The 24,919-nt window shown below is 39.9% G+C and overlaps 1 protein-coding gene across 2 annotated transcripts in view; it reads left to right on the forward strand.

Annotated features, from left to right (window-relative positions):
* Positions 1–23,929, forward strand: part of PPEF2 (protein phosphatase with EF-hand domain 2) — a 51,286-nt gene extending 27,357 nt beyond the window's left edge. The window contains exons 10-16 of one of the 2 annotated variants that reach the window (XM_004383136.1): positions 6,195–6,578; positions 10,691–10,876; positions 16,001–16,143; positions 18,899–19,005; positions 20,450–20,613; positions 21,240–21,327; positions 23,661–23,929. In XM_004383136.1, coding sequence (XP_004383193.1) covers positions 6,195–6,578; positions 10,691–10,876; positions 16,001–16,143; positions 18,899–19,005; positions 20,450–20,613; positions 21,240–21,327; positions 23,661–23,914 — 1,326 coding nt within the window. In that variant the 3' untranslated portion in view covers positions 23,915–23,929. Of the gene's footprint in view, positions 1–6,194; positions 6,579–10,690; positions 10,877–16,000; positions 16,144–18,898; positions 19,006–20,014; positions 20,056–20,449; positions 20,614–21,239; positions 21,328–23,660 lie in introns of those variants that run through there. The other variant, XM_012557490.1, reaches the window with a different exon arrangement.
* Positions 23,930–24,919: the final 990 nt, after the last annotated feature.

Here is a 24,919-nt window from a genome sequence, read left to right on the forward strand (position 1 = left end):
AAAAATTTCTTCACGTACAATTTGGTGACATTGGTTACATTCTTCCAGTTGTGCTGCTATTCTCACTATCCTTTTCCAAATTATTCCATCACAATTATCTTCAACTCACTGTCCCCTAGGCTTCCCATCAAACCTTTTGAGTTGCTGTTGTCAATTTGATCTCACATTGATAATTCTTTTTTTTTTTTAACTTTAGATGAAGGTTTACAGAACAAATAGTTTCTCATTAAACAGTTAGTACATGTATTGTTTCATGACAATGGTTAACAACCCCATAACATGTCAACACTGTCCCTTCTCAACCTTGGGTTCCCTATCACAAGCTTTCCTGTCCCCTTCTGTCTTCTAGTCCTTGTCCCTGGACTGTTGTGCCTCATTAGTCCCATTTTGTTTAATGGGGCTCTCCAATCCCGCGCTGAACGGTGAACCACAGGAGTGACTTCACCACTGGGCTAAAAGGGTGTCCGGGGGCCATACTCTCGGGGTTTCTCCAGTCTCTGTCAGGCCAGTAAATCTGGTCTTTTTTGTGTGTTAGAATTTTGTTCTACACCCTTCTCCAGCTCTGTCCAGGACTCTCTGTTGTGATCCCGGTCAGAGCAGTCAGTGGTGGTAGCTGGGCATCATCTAGCTTTACTGGACTCAGTCTGGTGGAGGCCATGGTAGCTGCAGTCCGTTAGTCCTTTGGACTAATCTTTTCCTTGTATCCTGTTCTCTAGATGAAGACCAGTTTTAATTAAACTCAACATGTTTGTCTTCAGTGCTGATTATGTGCAAGGAAGGTGCTAGGAGAGACAAAGGTGAACCAGAGATGATGCCTGCCCTAAAGGAATTTTCAGTGCCCTGGGAGTGGGGAGACTGGGGAAGTGTGACACAGAATGTATTATACCCAAGTAACAATGTGTCTATTTTCTATTTCATTTTAGAGATGAAAGCTTAGAAAGCAAAGATTCTTTTTATTTTTTTGGAACATTTTATTGTGGTTTGGGTGAATGTTTACAGAGCAAATTAGTTTCCCATTCAACAATTTATACAGGCTTTTTTTCGTGACATTAGTTGCAATCCCCTCAGTGTAACAGCACTCTACCCACTTCTTCCTTGGGTTCCGTATTTCCATTCACCCATCTTTCCTGCCTCGTCCTGCCTTCTGAACTTTATTTTTGGGCACACGCTGCCCTTTCGCTCTCGTATGGTTGATTGCTCTGAGGAGCATGTTCCTTACAGGTGTTATTGTTCACTTTATAGACCTGTCTATTGTTTGGCTGAAAGGTGGTCTTTGGGAGTGGGTTCAATACCAGGTTTGAAGGTATCTAAGGGCCACAATCTTGGGGATTCCACCAGTCTCTATTAGACCAGTAAGTCTGATCTCTGTTTTCTTTTAATCATAGATTCTTACAGTTGAATGATACCTTTTGGCTTCTGTATTCTAACTGCTCATCCCATATAGGGATCCCTGCTATAACATCCTTGAGAACATTTCCTTGTGCAGGTTCAAAGACAGGGAACTCACTGCCTCACAAGTCAATCTACTCCATCTTCAGGCAACTGTAATTGATGTAAAAGTCTGTGTTAGATAAGATATAAATGGAAGAGCATGGCTTTAGAGTCAGACAGACCTGGATTTGAATCTTAGAATTTATAATTCTTGGCTGGTATGGCAGTTTTGTACTATTAGGTTGTCCAGGAACCTAGACTTTTTATGTCTTGTCACTCTGCCACCCCTAGGGTGTCATCCCTATGCCCTCGTTTGCATGGCCCAAGATGTCTTGTCACCACATTTGGGTTCCAAGCAATAGGATAAAGGAAGGAAGGGAGGAAGAGTATACTCGCCCTTAAAGATACAATGTAGAAATTGCATACATCTCTCTGGTTTCATCCCATTGGTCAAAAAGTGATTACATGGCTACCCCTTGCTAGAGGGAAGACTGAAAATGCAGTCTTTTTTTCTTTTTTTATGGTTGGTCATGTGCCCAGAAAACCCTCTGGGATTTCTATTCCTATGAGAGAAGAGAGTGAAACAAATTTTGGGCAAATGGTAGACTTTGCCACACATATTCAAGTATGGAAGTATTTCCTTTTTACCTAAGTAGGTGTGGTGAATAGTTAACCCATGGCCTATGATGTCAGACAGACAAGGATAAAAATTCTGGTTTTGCTATTAATAGTTTTGTGACTTTGGACCAGTTATTTAATTTCTTGTAACTTCAGTTTACAAATCTATATAATAGGTTTATAAACAACTACATCATACAGGTGTGAGAATTAAATAAAAATATATATGCACATGCCTTATAAAACTTGTATTGAATAAGTGGAAATTAATTAGGTTTTGCTGAAGTGACAGAAAATTCCAAATAACAGCAGCTTAATGTTTATTTCTTTCTTACATAAATAAAGGCTAGAGGTAAGCAGTTAGAGCAGATATAGTGATATCCCAAAGTTGGTAGGGACCCATACTCTGCTATCTTGCTACTGCACCATGTGTATCATAGTCCAAGATGGCTGCTTGAGCTCCAGCCATCAACACCACAGTCTAGCCAACAGAAATTAGGAAGAGTACAAGAAAGGTATGCTTCTTCCCTTTAAGGATGTTCAGTTACACACAAAATTTCTGTTGATATCTAATTGACCAGAACTTAGTCATATGTCCACTCTTATCTGAAAGGGAAATTGGAAAGTGTAGTCTTTATTCCAGGTCAAGTAAGAATCAGAGGTTGTATTACAATAGAAGAAGGGTAGGCAGATGTTATGGTAGCAACACTCTTCCTTGATCTGCCACTTTGGTTCCCAAATTTCCATGCACACCCTTCTTCCCACACATAGCACATGCTCATTTCCTCCCTGAAGGGAATCCACACTCAGGTCTCATACAGTAATTGCATCCACCTTAAAGTCTAATGTTTCGGGACTCAAGTTCCATCTAACAGGTATGTATATAGTCTGGTAACTAAAAGACAAGTTATGTGTCCCTGCACACCAAACTCAATGTTGGAAGAGGAAAAAGATAACTCCTTGTGGGGTAGGGCAGAGCTGCAACATTTTCAACGGCTCTTTCCCAAAATCTTGTTTACAAAATGCTCTCACTCTATCTCCACACTCTCAAGACTTCCATATTGTTGAAGCAAGTGTGGGGCCCAGGAGTTCTCAAATGAGTTCTTTTTCCTTTATCAATTCTGCACGTTGTCCTGCACCTCATTTTTTTTCTTCTTTTTACTTCCACATATATTGCATCTTGGTGTTTCTCACAAACTTTAAATTCAAATGTCTGTTCAGCTGGGTCTGTGTCTGGAGGTAGGGATAGCAAGTCCTGGTAGAACAGATGATCTTATGTACAGAATCATGTTTAATTATGTAGACATAAGAGAAGCAGGAACTTTGGAAAAGAGTTTAAAAAGCAGCTTATTTTCTGTGGCTTAGCAAAAGGTACACTTCCTAATACTTGGCTTGCAAAGTGGGTGTACTAATTTGTACAGAATCCAGGAACCACTTGAGAGGGAAGTACAGAGAATGGGCTTTGCAGTCAGATTATCTAGATTCGGTTCTGGTACATTCAGCGAGGTCAGGGTGGTTCAGTGGTAGAAATCTCACCTTCCATGATGGAGACTCAGATTCAATTCCCGACCAATGCACCTCAAGTGCAGCCAACCCCTATTTGTCGGTGGAGGCTTGCATGTTGCTATGATGCCGAATAGGTTTCAGCAGAGCTTCCAGACTAAGACAGATTAGGAAGAAACGCCTGGTGATCTTCTTCTGAAAAATCAACCAATAAAAATCTTATGGATCACAGCAGTCCAATCCCGTTGTACATGAGGTTGCCATGGGTTGGGGGCCAACTTAATGACAGCTAACAACAACAGTCTTAGGATGTCTGTGCCTCAGTTTCTTTATCTGTGTGGTATATGAGGATGCTATCTCATGGGGGTGGTTTGAGGATTAATTTATGTAAAGTGCCTAGAATAGTACCTGACATTTGAAAAGGGCTCAATAAATACTAACTACTATTATCAAAGTTAGGGATGACTCTTGGGGCAGATAATAATATCCTTAAAATAAAAGTACCTGAGGGTAGAAAGGGGTGGGACTGGTAGGCTGGCCTCACCATAAGATGGCAATGAAGGAAGGTGGGGCTTATGAGTCAGTTCAGAGTCAATTTCTTGGCCTTTCATTCTCTGTGCTTCGGTTAGAACTGCCTAGGAAGTAATTAGCACTTGTCTAATGTTAGAGAATAGCCTCTGTTCTATTTTATTTTGTGTGGATTCCTCTTTAAACATCATTCAGGTTATGCCGACCCCCTCTGGCTGTCCTTTGCTCTTGCCCTAAGCCAGTCCACACTGCCACATGGCTTGCTTATATCAAGTCGTGATGTCTGTTTGCAAAAAGTTCTCATTCTTTGATTATGCAGTTGCACAGAGTTCCCTTTATGAACCAGGTCTTTATCATCGGCATTCTTTTGGAAGTGTGTATCCCTCACACTGTAGCACTCAGGCATGCTGGAAATGTTGTTCTCTCTTTTTGCTTGATGCTGCAGCTCTGCGGCCTGACCCCTCTCTCTGACTCCTGTGATCAGGATGCTTCCCACTTGTGTCCTCTACGTTCTCGGCCCAGTCCCAGTACCATGACAGCTGTGAGCCAGTGAAAGGGACTATAATCAGTCCCCTTTGACAACAGGAATATTTTCCTGATTAAGTCCAGGCTGAAAAGAGGCGCCTTCTTCCCTTTACCTGACCCCCTTCCTCAACAGGTAGGGTACCATGGCACTTTCTGTGAAACACAGTTAAATGCTGCTTCCCCTATAGCAAGAGTCAAGGTTTTCTTGTTAAAACATTTCTCAATCACTAGCTACATTTCTTCTCCTTTGCTTTAGCATCTGTGGAACAACAGAGTTGTTGTGTCAGGAAAGTCAATAAGGTCTTGCCTTTTTGAGATACTCACTCTTTCCTATTCATGTCTAACAGTCACTAACCTCCTAGAGGTAAACAATGACCTAGGTTAGTGGTTCTCAAATCATATGAGAATAGAAATTATCTGAAAGACCAAGGTTTTTTTTTATTATTTCCAATTTGTAATAAATCAATGATATTGTCATTGTTAGTTACCATTGGGTCAGCTCCAGTTCATGGCAACCTTATATATAACAGTCCTATGCCATCTTCACAATTGTTGATATATTTAAGCCCATTGTGCAGCCACTGTGTCAATCTGTCTCATGGAGGGTTTTCCCTCTTTTTTTTTCGGTGACCCTCTCCTTTACCAACCATGATGTCCTTTTCTAGTAATTGGTCTTTTCTGATGACGTGTCCAAAGTAAGCAAGTCTAAGTCTCACCAGCCTCGCTTCCAAGGAACATTCCAGTTGTATTTTTTCTAATACTGATTTGTTCATTCTTTTCACAGATCAATACTTTTAAAAAAAATGCAATGATTATCAAATATTAGAAAAATGAAATAACAAACTAAAGGCATGCAAGCCCACTGATCATGTTTTGAATTCTCATGGCAATATCAAATTGCTATCCCCTCAAAATGCTACTTCCTAGAATTTGCCTGCCATTGGGAGGAACCAAGGATTTAAAAAAAAAAAAAATCAAATATCCTTCCATGTCAATTCAGAGTAGATTTTTTGTCCTCCCTCCGCTATTTAATTGCAACTCATGGAGACCCCATGTATTACAGAGTAGAACTTCTCCTTGGGTTTTTTTTTTTTTTTTTTAACAGTAATCTTTATGAAAGTAGATTGCCAGGCCTTTCTTCTGCAGTGCCACTGGGTGGGTTCGAACTGCCAACCTTAGGTTAGTAGTTGAGCACAAATCGTTTGCACTACCCAGGGACCATCAAATTGCTATAAGAGTTTCTGAAGGCTCACTCTCAACTTCTGAACTTATCTTGCCATGGACCAGCCACACACACTTCAGAGACTAGCACTTGTCTGTTGACCCACTGTGAGTAAAACCAAAACCAAACCAAACCCATTACCATCCAGTTGATTCCAACTGTTAGCGACACTATAGGACAGGGTAGAACTGCCCCATAGAGTTTCCAAGGAGTGCCTGGTGGATTTGAACTGCCAATTTTTTGATTAGTAGCAGAACTCTTAACCACTACCCCACCAGGGTTTACTGACTAAATGGATGCCAAAGTGGCCCTCAGAAAGGAACTACAGTTTCATCCCAGCATCTGTATCTTTTCTGAACATTTTTAGATTGTTTCCACTCTGAGGTGCAAAACAAGAAAGCAGAGTGAGAAACTGGCAGAGGGTAAGAGAAAAGCCAGCCAGATGAGCTCTCCAGGGAGACCCACCCCGTGGTTTCTCCCAATGAGCCGCTCTCTTCCCTCTTCACCCCTGCACGTCGGCTCCCACAAGGCCCACAAAACTGGGCGCTCCTCCAGCATTCCCTGCAGCGCTTCTCTGGACCGGAAAGAGCTCTCCCAGCAGGTGCGGCGCTCCGTGGACCTGGAGCTGGAGAGGTGCCGGCAGCAGGCAGGCTTCCCTCTGATCCGGGAGAAGGAGCCCGTTCTCTTTATGGCAGAAGCAGACTCTGACGCTGAACAGCTGCTGCAGCCCACTCAGGAGGAGTGGAAGCAGGTGGGTTGTGGTCAGACACTACTTCCTAGAATTTGGCTGCCGTTAGGATTTTTTAAAGAAATGATCAACTACCCTTTTATGTCAATTCAGAATATGTTTTGGGGCCCCTCTTTCTCTCTCTCCTTGGGGTTAGAACACCCCATAAGGATATTTTTTTTAAAAAATTGCTGTGGAGTCGATTCCAACTTATGGCGACCCCTCGTGTGTCAGAGTAGAACTGTGCTCCATACGGCTTCCAATGGCTGATTTTTCTGAAGTAGATCGCCAGACCTTTCTTCCAAGGTGCTTCTGGGTGGACTCAAACCTCCAACCTTCGGTTAGCAGCTGAGCTCTTAACCGTTTGCACCACCCAGGGACTCCAGAAAGATAAAGTATTCGCCTACTGACTCATGGACTCCCTGGATGGTGCAAATATTTAACACACTCAGCTGATAACCAAAAGGTTAGTGGTTTCAGCCCACCCAGAGGCACCTTGAAAGAAGGGCCTGGTGATCTACTTCAGAAAAATCAGCCACTGAAAACCCAGTTCTACTACGACATACTTGGGGTCACCATGAGTCAAAATAGACTCCGAGGCAACTGGTAGTGGTGGTGGAATGACTGATAGGTTTTAGAGTTTTATAAAGCATGGAAAGATAAAGCTAAAGAGCTTTATTGCCCAAGAAAACTTGGTTTGGTGACCCAGCATCATGGGGGTAAGAAGGAAAGCCACAATTTATTGGATGCTCTTTCATGCTGTTTTCTGTGAATCAGTAAGATGACTGCTTCTGCTCAAGGCCAAAAGGGCTATGTCAGCAGCTTCTGTCCTCTGTTACTGAGCAGCTAAAGCTTTCCCCAAATCCCTTGAATTGTGTCACATGGCTACCCCTAGCTGCAGGGGAGACTGGGAAAGCAAGTATTTAGCTAGGCATATTGCCACCCCAACCAGAGTCAGAGTTCTGTGAGCAAGGAAGGAGGAGAATGGATGTTGAGCAGGCACTAATGGTGCTTGCCTTAATAGACGACTTTGGCATCCATGTGGAGGTGACATTTCATTGGGGCAAGCTTTATGGCAGGGAGACCCCTTAAAAGACTGTTGTAGTAATCCCAGTGGGAGATGATGACAGTGATCTTGTGTCAACCATTTTTGACATATAAAAACAACAATTTCATATGGATCAACCAATATTCACATGGTTCAAAGAAGAGGGAAAAATGAAAGGATTATTTAAGAGCTAAAACGAGCATAATTTGGCGATTGATTGGATGGAGGGTACTGAGAAAGAGGAGTTGCAGCTAACTCAGGCTAGAAACCTCAGGGAAATTGATGGTGAGCTTAGGTTACATTCTGATTATCAATCTGGGCTCTAACACCAACTTAGACAAATCAAATGCAGTTTTTTTTTTCTCAAAAGAAAATTTGGAAAATAGTAGGCATCAGCAACTGAAATATATCCAGTTATTTCATCTGAGTTGTGTAAGAAGCTAGTGATTGGCAGTTAGTATTTTCCTGAGTAGTAACAATAGGGTTGGAGCCCCTGGGTGGCTCAAATGGTTAAGCACTTGACTACTAACTGAAAGATTGGTGGTTTAAACCCACTCGGGGGAGCCTCGGAAGAAAGGGCTGGTGATCTGCTTCCACAACCCTGTGGAGCAGTTCTGCTCTGCACACATGGGGTTGCCATGAGTCAGAATCAACTTGACAGCAACTGTTTTTTGTTTTTGTTTCTGTTTTTTTTTAACAATAGAGTAGTATCTAAATTGCTAGAAAAATTGCTCAGTTCTTCTGTAAATTCTTTAAAAATGCTCAAATTACTTTAAGAAATAAAAAGTCTGATTGTACTTTCCCAGGACCACATCTGGGGCCTTGTGAATGCTGCATAAGAGACTGTCTTGCCAGCCCCAAGGACTTCTGGCTTCTCTGGGGCAAATGTCCAGGAATCTGGAGTACTGGCTGGGACGAAAACTTCAACTGGAGCAGCTCCCTTTTTTTTAATGTTTTACTTATTGAGCTTTCACGTAAGATTTACCTTCAAGAAAATATTCCACCAGTTAACAAAAAAGGGGAAGAAAAGAAAAAACGGAGTGGAGAGGAGAAATGAAGAGGAATTGGGTAGAAAAAACAAGACCATCATGTGTCTGCTTAAAACCAAAAGAAACCAAACCCATTGCCGTCGAGTCGATTCTTACTCATAGCAACCCTATAGGACAGAGTAGAACTGCCTCATAGGGTTTCCAAGGAGCGGCTGGTGGATTCAAACTGCTAACCTTTTGGTTAGCAGTCTGAGCTTTTAGCCACTGTGCCACCAGGGCTCCATCTGTCTGCTTAGTGCTTTTAAACTGTAATTCCAGTCATATTGCTTGAGTGTTATTCTGGAAATGTATCCTAACATAATGTGCGGAACACATAGAAATGAGAGGGCAATTGGATTATGCTGTTTTCCTTTGCTTCTAACCAGTTTCGAATTTAGGAGGATCTTATTCAGACTCCTTCAGTTGTAAGGAACTGAAACCCTAATTAAGCTGGTTTAAGTGGAGGAAAAAAAAAAAGGAACCCTGGTGGCACAGCCATTAAATGTTCAGCTGCTGACTGAAAGGCTGGCGGTTTGAAACTACCCAGGAGCTCTGTGGGAGAAAGACCTGGCAGTCTGCTCCCATAAAGATTACAGCCTAGAAAACTCTGTGGGGGCAGTTCTACTCTGTCACATGGAGTTACCATGAGTTAAAAATCGACTCAACAGCACCCAACAACAACAAGCAAAAAGACACAAAAACAAACCAGTAAACAACAACAACGAAAGATTTATTGGCTCATGTAACTGGAAAGTCCCTAGAAGGTTCACCTTTAGGCGTGTCTTCAGAGTCTTGATTGATGCATAAGGATTCAGTCTTTCTCTGCTTCTCAGTTCTGCTCTTGCCTATCTTTACTTCCTCCCCAGGCCAACTGTCTCGAGGTAGAGATTTTCTAACATCTTCAGGCTTACTTACTGCCTAGCAGTTTAGCAACCTCAGCAGGCCTCTTTTCAAATAGTTTCAGTAAAACTCTAGAAATGGACAGTCACTGGGCTGGCTTGGTGCCCGTCTTTGAACCAGTGTTGCCAGGGGAATAAGGTGCTCTGATTGGCCAGGCTCTGGGTCATGGGCCCACTCTGGGGATGGCCTAGCTTACTTGAATAGCGTAGATTGATATTAGGGAGAGATATTTCCCTGAAGAAAAATTGAGGCTCTATTTTGTATAAGAATGGATGTTGGACAGGCAAAACAAAGATTCTACCTTCTAGTGCCAATTGAGAAAAATCTCAGAAAAGGGCTGTAATTGGCTAGGCTCGGTCATGTGCGCACCCCATGGTCCAATCATTGTGTCTACTCGTAACCCGTCGAGTCAATTCCAGCTCATAGTGACCCTATAGAACAGAGTAGAGCTGCCCCGTAGGGTTTCCAAAGCTGTAAATCTTTATGGACGCAGACTGATGGATTTCTCCTGCACAGTGGCTGGTGGATTCGAAAGGCCAACCTTTTGGTTAGCAGCTGAGCATTCAACCACTGTGCCACCAAGGCTCAGTTAAAATCCATTGAAATTAGTCAAGCTTGGGTCATGTGTCCATTCCTGTGGCTGTGAGTATGTGTATCTGTGTGTGCACACAAGCATATGTAATGCATTAAACTGTGGTTTTGCTACAGAAATATTAACGGAATGTATACTTGTCAATTTATATATACATGTATAGTTGCCATCTAGTCAATTCTGACTCATGGTGGTTCCATGTGTGTCAGAACAGAACTGCTCCATAGAGTTTTCAAGGCTGTGACCTTTTGGTGGAAGATCGCCAGGCCTTTCTTCTGAGGTGCCTCTGGATGGATTTGAACTGCCAACCTTACAGCTAGTAGTCAAGTGCTTAACTGTTTGCACCACCCAGGGATTCTGTATATATATTTATTGAATAATAATTAAAAAAAAATTCTGGAACCTCAGGGATCCAAAATATAAATGTATGTCAAATACTGACTGCATGGAAATTTATTCAATTAATTTTATCCAAATAATATTTTCTTCTCTTTCTCCTCCTAAGAATGACTCTGAATGAATATTTGTGTACTTTTTAGGAAAGAAAGTCATCTCTTGGTTTTTCCAGGTCGTAGATATTCTGTGGAGTGATCCAATGGCTCAGGAGGGCTGCAAGGCTAACACAGTCCGAGGAGGCGGCTGTTATTTTGGGCCTAATGTAACAGAACAATTGCTACAGAAATACAATCTACAATTCCTGATACGTTCTCACGAGTGCAAACCTGAAGGGTATGAATTCTGCCACAACCGCAAGGTGGGTGGACCCTCCGCAGCACCGCAGGCTTGTAGGGTACAAGTGTGATCCTTAGAGCTCCCCCAGGTGCCAGTGAGCTAAGGCTCTTGGTTTCTTGGTTTCTAACAATTTGTATTTGTTACCTACTTGCTCAAAGAAGCTAGGTCCCTTAGAGCTATTTGTCCATGACTTTTACAGCCTCTTTAAAAACTCAAAATTTGATTAAGGCCACGGCTCACCAATTCCTTGAGAGGAGAGTAACGGGGCAGACATGATCCCATTTCTTGGATGGAAATGTGGCCCAGTGTTTGCCAGTCTCTATTCCTTAAGTCACATTGCTTGCTGTCCTCAAACAACCCTACAGGGCAATGGGATTTCTGCACTGTTTCCCAGGCAGGGATTCAGGATTGTTTGACTAATCTTTGGGAATCACCGCATCCTACTGTATTTGCCTAGCCTACTGCCACCTAGGGTAGCATTTCTCAAGCAGTGTTCCCAGGAATAACAGTTTTTCATGTGGGGGAAAAAAAAAAAGTTTGTGATCAACGAATGTAAGAAATGCTTGGTTGAATGGTTATACAGTTTCTTTATTGCAAGACTTCTGAGGACCTTTAATTTCTTTGGTTCATTGTAAGTCTCCAAAAAGAAATGAAGTATCTAGCATTTCCCAGCATATATGACAATGAAAACTTTTTTTTTTTTTTCCCCTCGCAGAGCATCTCAGGAAGCACAACACTCCTTAAGAAACTCTGCTCTGAGGCATCACACTGGCTTTAGTAACTGACTTGCCTGCTAGCTGTAATGCCAGTCCCAGTTTATGGGACCCAGTTTGCCTCTAAGTTGAACCAAATGAAGTCTTTTGAATGACCCCTGCTGTTTTAATTTGGGATAAAAATGTGCAGAAAACATCTTGTGGTAATGTCCTATCAGAATTCAAGTTTCTATTCTTTGAGTCATAGATATTTTCACAACTTCTGCTTTACTAGCATCAATGACTTTTTTTCTAAATTTTATTTATTTTGTCACTGTTGTATACTCAGCAAAATATAAACCAATTCAACAATTTCCACGGGTACAATTTAGTGACATTGATTACATTCTTCGAGTTGTGCAGTTGTTTTCACCTTCTTTTTCAAGTCGTTCCTCCCTCATTAACATAAACTCTCTGCCCCCTAGTCTTTTGAGTTGCTCTTGTCAATTTGATCCCATATAGATAATTTTTAAAAGAGCATAATGCTCAAGGCAGACATTTTTTACTAGTTAAGCTAAACTACTGTTTGGTTTTAAGAAGACTTCAGGGGATATTTTTGGTTTAAGGTTTAAAGATGATCTCAGAGCAATAGTTTCAGGGGTTTGCCCACTCTCCAGAGCTCAAAGAAGTCTGGAGTCCATGAGAATTTGACACTGTGTTCTGCATTTTCCCCTTTTGATCAGGTTTCTTCTATAGAATCTTTGATCAAAATGTTCAGTAATGAAATTGAGGGTCCTGGACAGAGCTGGAGAAAAATGTAGAACAAAATTCTAACTCAGATCAAAAACAGAAACACCAGATTTACTGGTCTGACAGAGACTGGAGAAACCCCGAGAGTATGACCCCTGGACACCTTTTTAGCTCAGTAATGAAGTCACTCCTGAGGTTCACCCTTCAGCCAAAGATTGGACAGGCCCATAAAACAAAATGAGACTAAATGTGCACACCAGCCCAGGGGCAAGGAGGAGAAGGCAGGAGGGGACAGGAAAGCTGATAATGGGGAACCTAAGGTCAAGAAGGGGTGAGTGTTGACATGTCTTGGGGTTGGCAACCAATGTCACAAAATAATATGTGTATTAATTGTTTAATGAGAAGCTAGTTTGCTCTGTAAACCTTCATCTAAAGTACAGTTTAAAAAAAAAAGTTCGATAATGGTGGCCGGATACCATCCGTTCTTCTGGTCTTATGACAAAGGAGGCAGTTGTTCATGGAGGCAATTAGCCACACATTCCATATCCTCCCCCATTCCTGACTCTCCTTTCTCTATTGCTGCTGATGAATAAAGACCAATTATTGTGCCTTGGATGGCCACTTGCAAGCTTTTAAGACCCCAGGCACTATGAAACAAACTAGGAGCTAGAACAACCGAACACATTATTAGGCCAGTTAACTAACTGAGATGTCCCATGAAACCATGACCCTAAACCTCCAAACCAAGGAACCAAATCCCATCAAGTGTTTGGTTGTACATAAGCAGCCTCAGCAACTACTATATATATATATATATATATATAATATATATATATATATATGTCATTGTTGTAAATACGTCTATCATACAGCTTTTGCCAATTCAACTTTTTACAGGTGTACGACTTATTGACAACAATTACAATAATCAGCTGTGCAATCTTACCCTTAACCAATGCGATTTTTCCACCACCGTTGACTGCCCCCCTTTTCCTCCTTCCTCCTGCCCCTGGTAACCACTAATAAACTGGTCTCTATACATTTGCCTTCTCTTGTCTTTTTATATAAATGAGATCATACAATATTTGTCCTTTTATGATTCACTTATTTCACTCAGCATAATGTCTTCAAGCTCCATCCATATTGTAGCACGTATCAAGACTTCATTTCTCCTACTGGCAAGTAGTGTTACATTGCATGTATGTACCACATTTTGTTTATCCATTCATCTGTTGATGGGCATTTAGGTTGTTTCCACCTTTTGGCTGTTGCGAATAGTGCTGCAGTGAACATTGGCATACAAGTCTCTTTTTGAGTCTCTGCTTTCAAGTCTTTTGAGTATACACCTAGGAGTGGAATTGCGGGGTCTTGTGGTAGTTCTCTTTTTAGTTTTTTGAGGAACTGCCACACTTTTCCACAACGGCTGTACCATTCTGTATTCCCACCAGCAATCGATAAAGGTTCCAATTTCCCCACATCCTCACCAACATTTGTTATTTTCTGTTTTGTTTTGTTTTTTTTAATCTTAGCCATCCTAGTGGGAGTGAAATGGCGTCTCATTGTGGTTTTGATTTGCATCTTTCTGATGGCTAATGGCGATAAGCATCTTTTCATGTGTTTGGTGGCCCTTTGAATGTCCTTTTTCGTGAAATGTCTGTTCAAGTCCTTTGCCCATTTATGATTGGGTTACTTGTCCTTTTGTTGTTAAGTTGTAGAAGTTTTATATATATTTTGGTTATTAGATTCTTATCAGATGTATGGTTTCCAAAGATTATCTCTGAGTTGGTAGCTTGTCTTTTCACTTTTTTGGTAAAGTCTTTTGATGAGCAAAAGTTTTAAATTTTTATGAGGTCCCATTTATTTATTTTGTCTTTTGCTGTTTGTGCTTTTGTTATTAGATTAGATAATCCATTGTTAAAAGCTAAGCCTGACAGTATTTCCCCTGCATTTTCTTCTAAGAATTTTTATGGTTTCACCTTGCACATTTAGGCCCTTAATTCATTTGGAATTTGTTTTTGTGTATGATGCGAGACATGGGTTCTGTTTCATTTTTCTGTGTGTGGAAATCCAGTTTTCCCAATACCATTTATTGAAGAGACCCTTCTTTCTCCAACGAGTGGACTTAGAACCCTTGTCAAAAATCAGTTGACCATAGCTGTGTGGGTTTATTTCTGGACTTTCAATTCTATTCCATTTGTCTATGTGTCTGTTGTTATACCAGTACCAGGCTGTTGTGATTACTGTAGCTGTATAGTATGTTTTAAAATCAGGAGGTGTGAATCCTACTTTGTTCTTCTCTTCCAGCATTGCTTTAGCTATTCAAGGCCTCTTGCTATTCCATATAAAGTTAAGGATTGGTTTTTCCATTTCTGTAAATAAGGCTGTTGGAATTTCAGTTGGGATTACATTGAATCTATAGATTGCATTGAGTAGTATTGACATCTTAACAATATTAAGTGTTCCAGTCCATGAACATGGAACATCTTTCCATTTATTTAAGTCTTCTTTAATCTCTTTCAGCAGTGTTTTATAATTTTCATTGTGTAAGTCCTTTATGTCCCTGGTTAGATTTATTCGTAGGTATTTTATTCTCTCAGATTTGATTGTAAATGGAATTATTTCCCTAATTTCCCTTTCAGATTTCTCATTGCTGGTGTGTAGAAACTAATTTTTGTTTATTGACCTTGTACCCTGCAACTTTGTTAAATTTCTGTATTAGCTCTAGAATTTTTCTTGCAAACTCTTTGGGATTTTCTTTATATAGGATCATATCATCAGCACATAGAGATAATTTTACTTCTTTTCCAATGTTGATACCTTTTATTTCTTTTTCTTGTCTTATTGCTCTGGCTAGAATTTCTAATACAATATTGAATAGAAGCGATGGGAGCTGGCACGCTTGTTACCGATTTCAAGGGGAAAGCTCTCTTTCTCATTAAGCGTAATGTTAGCTGTTGGCTTTTCATATATGCCCTGAATTATATTGAGGAATTTCCCTTCTATTCCAATCTTCTTTAAGGTTTTCATCAAGAAAAGGTGGTGGATTTTATCAAATGTTTTCTTCTGTATCCATAGAGATGACCATGTGTTTCTTTCCCTTTGTTCTATTGATGTGGTGTATTACGTTGATTGGTTTTCTAATGTGAATCATCCTTGCATTCCTCAAATAAAGCCCACTTGGTCATGGTGTATGACTCTTTTAATATGTTGTTGGATTCTGTTCGCTAGTATTCTGTTGAAGATTTTTGCATCTATATTCATAAGAGATATTGGCCTGCAGTTTTCTTTTCTTGTGGTGTCTTTATCTGGTTTTCGTATCAAGGTTATGTTTTCCTCATAGAATGTATTAGGGAGTATTCCTTCCTTCTCTGTCTTTTGGAAGAGTGGAAATGCTTTAATGACTGTTTACAAAGTGACCCAAAGACAGTACAAGGGCTAATAGCAGCCTATGAAATTGAGTTGGACCATATATGAAAGGCTAGTGGTTCGAACTCACCCAGTGCCTCTGCAGAAGAAAGACCTGGCAACCTGCTCCTGTAAAGATTAAGGCCTATAAAACCCTATGGGGAAGTTGTACTGTGTCACATGAGGGTTGCTGTGAGCTGAAATTGACTCAATGCACTTAACAACAACAACATATAGGGTTGAGGGTGAAGAGTTCCTCAGTGAAGGTGAATGTCTGTCTTTCTTCTGTTTTGATTTAGGTGCTAACCATCTTTTCTGCCTCCAACTACTACGAAGTTGGCAGTAACAGAGGAGCCTATGTCAAACTGGGGCCAGCCCTGACCCCACATATTGTGCAGTATCAAGCTAACAAGGCGACTCACATGCTAACCACGAGGCAAAGGCAAGATTTTACAATGAGTGCTTTTCAGAAAAACAAAATTACAATGTTTGACCTTTGAAGTGTCATATACCATTACATTTATCCAAATTCCAAGTAAGAATTGAGAATTTACCTATGTCAATATAAAGGTCTGGAATAGACATGAGAGCCAATAACTCCTCTTTTCTATTCTAAAATCTCTACATACTCATCATTAATGGGAGAAACACATTTGCTTCCTGCAGAAATTATTCTCAATGGGTGCATCTTTGGTTTGGTAAAGTCTGTAACACCAGGTCAGTAAGTCCTCCCAGGGTCACCCTTTTGTTTTCTCACATCCTTAAAGGGTTTTTTTATACCCATAAACTATAACCTAAGGTTCCCTGGCTATTTGGCAGATAGATTTCAGTGTGCATGTTTGTTAATAATGCCCCTTTCTTTGTAGGAAGAAAGCAAGTTATATTGTTTAAATGGTGTTCGTTGAGATAATTCTGGGTTCTAACCTTAGTTGAGAGCTTAGCACATATTAAGTGTTATTATACAGATTTAGATAGATTATTCCACAATGAACCTATGAAATAGATACTGTTATTAATTTCGGCTTTATAGATGAGTTCATTGGCTGGTCCATGGTCACACAGCTAGAAAGTGGTGAAGGTAGGCTTTGACCCAGGCAGTCTAACTTCAGAACCTACACCCTTAATGACTATGCAATACTGCCTCCCACAGAGAAGATGCCTCAGAGTATATAAGCTGCTGGCACGTACAGTGTTAGTGCTACTGAACAAGCTTCTTTAATTACTTAATCTGACCTGAATTAGAAATCAAAACAAATAGACAAAGTTAGCATACATCCAGTGGATAGAGAACACATTAATATTTCATGTCTACCTGTATGAATGCTGTAAAAGTACATTATTTTAAATCACTCTTGCGTGATTAAATGCTGGCTAGCCTAACCTCAAAAAGAAGTATTATGTGGAAATTTAAACTCACCAAGTAATAGTCAAGCCTACTGTGCAGTGGAATCACCTGGTAAGCTTTATAAAATATCAGCCCTCTGAGCATCACCCCAAAACTAAACCAAAACCAAACCCATTGCCGTCAAGTCGATTCCGACTCATAGCGACCCTGTAGGACAGAGTAGAACTGCCATAGAGTTGAGCCTCACCCCAGCCCTACTAAATTAAAATCTCCAGTGGTGGGGCCCAGGCACCTGGAAAGCAATGATTCCATACGACTTAGGTGTTGTCACTATAAAAGGAATCACTGTAAAGACTCCTATAAATAGCATTTCTTATTTTTTTAAAAAAAATAGTGTGTTTTTAATGAGATATTTCAAAGAGCTGAGTGCACTCAATTGTATTAAATCAAGTACATCACCTAATTTACCCAGACATCACTTATCACTTATCAAACAACTTCAACTATCTGAGCACAATGGGGAACTTAGAAATAAAGGGTAAAATATCTCTGAGCATCCATAATTGATGTCTCAGTGTCCACAAACTCAAGATCACGTGTTTTTCTTAGAAGAACTGTCATTCAGAATCCATTTACTTTTGGTTTGCATCCACTTCTCACAAGAATAGCATAGCCAGTCTGCAATCTGGCTGACAAGATTTGATTCCTGGCCACACCCCTTATTAACTTCGTAACCTTGGGCTACTTAATTACTTCCTTTGTAATGGGCATAATAATTGTACTTCTTCAGTTGGCACTGGAGGATTACTGAGATGATCCGTGTAGAGGTCGGCGTTTAGTAAGTACTTAATGCCTGTTGCTTGTCCTAGGGACAGAGAGCCTTGTAATCCAGGTAGCTCCTGAGGACATCGCCATACTACAGCCCTGCATGATAATTATCTATGACTACAATTTACCAGAAAAGTTTAAATGGTTTGCCAAACCAGTGGTTCTTCAACATTTGGGGGGCTTGAAAAGCACATATACTTACATACCATGAAATCTGGGATGAGTTTCCAGCAGTTCACACTTTTCTAGAGCTCTGTGAAGCCAGGCTAAGGACTGTTATGCTAAGCACTTTAAACCTGCAAGGAAGATTTTCATCAATCAAAACACGATTTAAATGTTTTTTAACTTTTAGCACCTGAAAAGATAGGTTATTTGGTCATCAGTTTTAGAATAGCTGGTTCCTCAGTGAGACAGGACAGATAAAGCACATTTACCTTTGAGCTCTTTTTATAGTCTCATTTAGATATTTATTGAGCACTTACTTTGGGCCAAGTGCCCAGCATTACTCTACTGTCCCAATATGAATGAGAAAACTAAATTAGTATTATTTTGTCAATCATAAGTCTAACCTTGTGACTATTTATTATAGTAATAAATTACAAGGAAAGTATGACAATTATTGAGTACTTTCTATATACCAGGCATTCATCTAGTGCTTTACATGAATTTCCTCATTTAATCTTCACAACAATTCTGTGAGGTAGGTACCATTATTATCCTCCTTTTACAGATGGGAAAATGGAGGCATAGCACAGTTAGATAACTTGTCCACAAAGGCGGTCTCTCTCCAGAGCCTGTGCTCTAACCACTGCTATATACTAGAAAGGACAACAGCACTCTGCAAACCGATCCTATTTGTACACAACTGGGAAACGAAGAGGAGGAATGGGGAGAAATGAGAGCTGGAGCTCCTCCCTCAAAAACCGAGCTCTTGAGATGTTAAGAGGAAAAATTTGGTAAAAACCTACAGCTGTTTCTTCTGGAACTCACTGTTAAAAATGTTCCCCTTCCTCTCCTGTCCCAGGATTAGCAGAGTAGAGGAGTCAGCTCTGAGAGCCCTGCGAGAGAAGTTATTTGCTCATTCCTCAGATCTTCTCGGTGAATTTAAGAAGCATGATGCAGATAAAACTGGTAAGACTAATCAAGTAGAAAATCCGTAGAGGAAGGATGCAAGCCCCAAAATCTGTCTCTTAACAGTTAGTGAGTAAGTATTTGTTGAATGGAAGAATGACGGAAAAACCCCTTTGACTGCTTCCTCCATTTTATTCAACTTGCTGGACAGGTATCAGTGGATCTTCCAGACTAAGACTAGGAAGAAAAGCTTGGTGATCTACCTCCAAAAATCAGCCAGTGAAAACCCTATGGATGACAATGGTTCGATCCCATTGTGCATGGGATTACCATGAGTCAGGGGCCAACTCAACAGCAGCTAACAGCAACAGTAACGGTGTTCCATCTAGCTTTTCTAAATTTTTAAATTCCAAACTTTTAACAGAATATTAACTTGGCCAAATATAGATGGAGATGGAAAATAAATGGAGCCAAGGGCAGAGTGACAAACAAGGCCAGAACTGTGAAAAAAATGAAAAAAAAAAAAGGTGGAGGATGTTACAAGTGTACATCAGAGATTAACAAAACATCAAATGATTTGGCTTCTTGTTGTTGAGGGTGTGGTATGTACTTATCTGTTCTGTATTCTATTCAAATATCCAAGCTAGAAATTTTGCTTTTGCTCAACTCAATGAAATGTCTAATAGACGTCAACTAAATATAGCCCATGGACTAAAATCCCAGTAACATTCATAAATTCACAGCAGTATCTTTTTATACACATACATACTCTCTCTTCCAAGGAGTTTTCAGTAAATAATATATCTAAGGAATTTAGGAGGAGTGATTTTTTTTTAAACAACCGATGCTATTTAATTCCAATGCTTTATGATATTAGTTCCAAAAGTCTTCTGAGATTTCCAGTAGGGTTGTTAGATGTAACAAATAAAAACAGAGAACTCTGAATTTCAGATAGACCACAAATAATTTTTAGTATAAATATGTCCCATGCAATATTTGGGACATACTTATACTTTGCTGTATGTCTGAAATTCAAATTTAACTGAACATTCTGCGTTTTATCTGGCAGTCCTAGTTTCCAGCCAACTCTGCCATGACCAACAAAAATAGTGATCCAAACCAAAACCCACTGCCGTCGAGTCGGTTCTGACCCATAGTGACACTATAGGACAGAGTAGAGCTGCCCCATAGGGTTTCTAAGGCTGTAAATCTTTACAGAAGCAGATGGAACAGTGAATAAGTATTTGTTGAATGAACAGTTTTCAGTGGAGCTTCCGGACTAAGGCTAGGAAGAAAGGCCTGGGGATCTACTTCCAAAAATCAGCCAACCTTTTAGTTAGCAGCTGAGTGCTTTAACCACTGTGCCACCAGGCTCCCTAAAAATAATGATAGTGCCCATTATTTCTGTTACATATAGATAGTGAGAAGGATGTCAGGATCAAAATGTGCACACTGTTAGGCAGGAAACTAGACTCATGGTCAACAAATTAACTCTTTTCTATAGGTTTAATCACCCTGAGTGACTGGGCAACAGCCGTGGAGTCTGTGTTGCATCTAGGACTTCCATGGCGGATGCTGAGGCCACAGCTGGTGAGCAGCTCAACAGAGAACGTGCTGGAGTACACGTCCTGGCTGGAGGACTTGGCCAAAGAACAGTTGAGCCATGAGGTAATGGTGTGATCATGGTGTGTGAGAACATATTGTAGACCCAGAGGGACCATACGAGACCTCTGGATAAGAAACAACCAAATATTGAGAATCCAAAAGGCAGAATGGGTGAGAAAAGGAAACAACTATTCGTTGAGTTTGTGTGTGTAAGACTTTGTGATAAGTGATTTACATATGCTGCCTCAGTTAATCCTCAAAACCACCTCAAGAGGTAGTATTATCGGCACCACTATACTTATAAGGACACTGCTTGGAGAGGTTAAGTAACCTGCCTGGGATCATGCAGCTTCTATTTTGTAGAACGGGGACTCAGACCCAAGTCTATGTTCAAGGCCCATTTTCTTTCCTTGACACCATGCCACCTCCCTCATTAAAAAAAAAAAAAAAAGTATTTATTCAATAAATACTTACTGAATGTGTAATGTATGGACGGCCTTAGGCTAGGTACTTCTTAAACCATTATATTCTTTGGTAGGCTGAATAGGGAGGGGGAGTGGGGGCGGGAGGGGGATGTCTTCCATTTTCTTCAAGAGTATATTGTTGTCAGAGTCGATTGTGTGTTAATTATCCCATTAGGACAAAACTACACATAAGATATAGAAGGAAAATGAGTTCTTTTCTTGCAGAACATACAGTCAAGTGTGCTGGAAACACTGTATCGAAACCGATCCAACCTGGAGACTGTTTTTAGGATCTTAGATAGTGATCACTCAGGTAAATGCACTCATTATCCTATGACTTCTCACACATAACTAGTATTTTAACTTCACCCTCTTTAGTATCTTTAGTATCTTTCATGGTTATTTAACTCTCCACTCAAGCATTTTAGGAACAAAGTAAGTAGTTGCTGTGCTTTTAAATAGCAGAAACTAGAAAAGTACTTGAGCTATACAAGCAACCGCTCTAACAGAAGGAAGGGATGGAGAAAAAATGAAGACAAACTGAATGAGAGCTTATGGGCTCCTCTTATAGAAAGAATAATTACTAGAAGGCCTGGTATCCCATACGATTGTATCAAAGACAGTGACAAGTAATGAAGAATGCCTAGAACACAAATGGCTTCATGCCCAAAGGCTTTTGAAAGTTTTATTTCAAAATAATTATAGATTCACAGGAAGTCACAAAAAAATGTACAGGGAGGTCCTGTGTACCCTTCACCTGTTTCTCCCAGTGATCCAAAAGCTTTTTTGTTTTGTTTTTAATGCTATTACTCTTTTTAAATGAATGTATAATTCACATACCATATAATTCACGTATTTAAAGTGTACAGTTTAGTAGTTTTTAGTATATTCACAGTGTTGTGCAACTATCACCACTATCTAATTTTAGGACATTTTCATCACCCCAGGAAGAAACCTCATACCCATTAGGAGTCACTCGCCCTTTAACCAGCCCCTCCCCTCACCCTTTAACCAGCCCCTCCCCCACGACACCTGGCAACCACTTGTATCTCAATGGATTTGCCAATTTGGGGCATTTCATGTAACTAGAATCATACAATATGTGACCTTTTGTGTCAGACTTCTTTCGCTTAGCATAATGCTTTCAAGGTTCATCCATGTTGTAGCATTTATCAGAGCTTTATTCCTTTTTATGGCTAAATAATATGCCATTGTATGCATATATCACTTTTATCTATCCAACAGTTGATGAACATTGGGTTGTTTCCACTTTCTTACTATGACGAGTAATGCTGCTATGAGCATTTGTGTACAAGTTTTTGGGTGAAGAGGCGTTTTCAAGTCTCCTGGGTATATATATCCCAGGAGTGGAATGGGTAATATGATAACTCTATGTTTTAATTTTTGAGGAACTGCAAACTTTTTCCACAGTGGCTGCGCCGTTTTGCATTCCCACCAGCAATATAAATATGAGGGTTCCAATTACTCCACATCCTTACCAACACTTGTTACTTTCTGGGTTTTTGTTTGTTTGTTTTTAATAGCATTCTGGTGTGAAGTATGACATTTTAATTTCCCTAATGACTAATGATATTGAGCATCTTTTCATGTGCTTATTGGCTATTTGTATATTGGCCATTTGTATTTCTTCTTTGGAGAAATGTCTACTCAAATCTTTTGCCTGTTTTTAAATTGGGTTATTTGTCTTTTTATTGTTGAGTTGTAAGAGTTCTATATATATATTCTGGATCCTAGACCCTTATCAGATATATTACTTGCAAATATTTTTTCCCATTCTGTGGTATGACTTTTCATTTTCTTGATAGTATTCTTTGAAATTTTAAATTTTTGATGTCCAGTGTACCTATTTTTTATTTGGTTGCTTGTGCTTTTGGTGTCATAGTTAGAAAACTGATGCTTAATCCAAAGTTACAAAGATTTACAATGATATTTTCTTCTAAGCGTTTTATGGTTTTAGCTCTTACATTAAGATCTCTGATCCATTTTGAGTTAGTTTTTTTATATGATGTGAGGTCGGGGTCCAAATTTATTCTTTTGCATGTGGATATCTTAGTTGTCCCAGCACTATTTGTTGAAAAGAGTATTCTTTCCCCATTGAATGATCTTGGTACTTTTGTTAAAAAAAAAAAAAAAAAAATCAACTGGCCATAGATGTATGGGTCCAAAGACTGTTTATAAGGAGAATATATTAGTGTATGTTGGGGATGGTTTCATGCAGGATTTCTCAGCAGCAGCACTATTGACATTTTAAGCCTGGTAATTCTTTGTTTGGAGGTCCATCCTGTGCGTTGTAGGATGTTTAGCAGCATTCCTGGATTTACCTGCTAGATGCCAGTAACACCCCCTCCCCCAGGCATGACAATCAAAAATGTCTCCAGACATTGCCAAATGTCTCCTGGGATGGGGCATAATCGCCCCCAGTTGAGAACCACTGGTGATCAGTGTTTTTTTGTCATTCCTTTGGAAGTTTAAATGAAATACTAGGAAACCTATGGAGGTTTTTGTTGGCCTTGGATGTCTTCATCTGGTTGACAGTAGACAGCAGGTTACCTTGCAAGAATGTCAGGAGAAATGAACATTGAAACCTAGTCTGACTCACTGAAGTGACTTCCTCCCTCTGGTAAGGGTTCATCTCACTAGACGAGTTCAGGCAGACCTGGAAGCTGTTCAGTTCTCACATGAACATTGACATCACAGATGACTGCATCTGTGACCTTGCTCGGAGCATTGACTTCAACAAAGATGGCCGCATCGACATCAATGAGTTCCTGGAGGCCTTCCGCCTGGTGGAGCAGTCCTGCCCAGAAGGCAACACCTCAGATGGCCCACAGACCACCAACACTGATGACAGTAGCTGCAGCAGGCCAGGTGCACACTAAGAACAGCCTGGTCTTAAAACAAAACAAAACAAAACAAAACGAAAGAACAGCCGGTCTTCATTGCCCAAGGTGCCTCATAAGCAATGTTGAGCTTATCACTGGAATATTGTCCTTATGCCCCATGGGTTTGTAGAACTTTATGATGAGAATTTATGCATCAGAATCACTTGTGAACTTTTTTTTTTTTGGGACTGGGGTCAGTGTGTGTGTGTGTGTGTGTGTGTGTGTGTGTGTATACACACATGTATGCATATACCAAAAACCAAACCTGTTACTATCGAGTTGATCCTAACTCATAGCAACCCTTTATCTCTGAATCTTCACAGGGTGGAACCCAGGTATAAGTCTTTTTAATTCTGAAGCCCACCACAGTGAAGAACCACTGTAATTCAAGCCCCTCATATTTTTATTTTATATCTTTTATTTGTTGTTTTAAATATATGATATTGGTAAAGGAAAGTTATGAAAAATTATTTGTGTCATTCCATGACCCACACATAAGGATTGTTTCTGTTATTTACTTTTTCTTACTTGTTATAACTACAGTGTTTATATAATTTTATGTTCTGCTTTTTTAATAAATTCACATCTAATTGTAAACACTTTCCCATGTTGCTGTATAATCTTCATAATTATCAGTTTAATGGCTGCATACTTTTCTTCAAGTGGATGGACTATAATTTATTTATAATTTATTCAGTCATTCTCTAATTGTTAAACATGTGCGTGTTTCCAGCTTTTCATTATTATAATCTGTGATTTATAACTTTGTACATATGTTTTGTTTTGTTTTTAAAGAAACTTTTCAATTATACATTTCCTTAGGATAAATTCCAGGAATGGGATTCCTTTGTTAAAGGATGTGAATGTTTTTATAGCTTGACACATATTGTCAGATTGCTTCTCAGGACTAAGCATATCAGTTTCACCACAAACTTACCAGCATTAAGTGTGACCATTTCTAATTTTTGCTAAAGGTGAACAATGGTGCCTCCATTGTATTTT

Source organism: Trichechus manatus, unplaced genomic scaffold (assembly GCF_000243295.1).
Source record: "Trichechus manatus latirostris isolate Lorelei unplaced genomic scaffold, TriManLat1.0 scaffold00105, whole genome shotgun sequence".
Taxonomy (NCBI): Eukaryota; Metazoa; Chordata; class Mammalia; order Sirenia; family Trichechidae; genus Trichechus; species Trichechus manatus.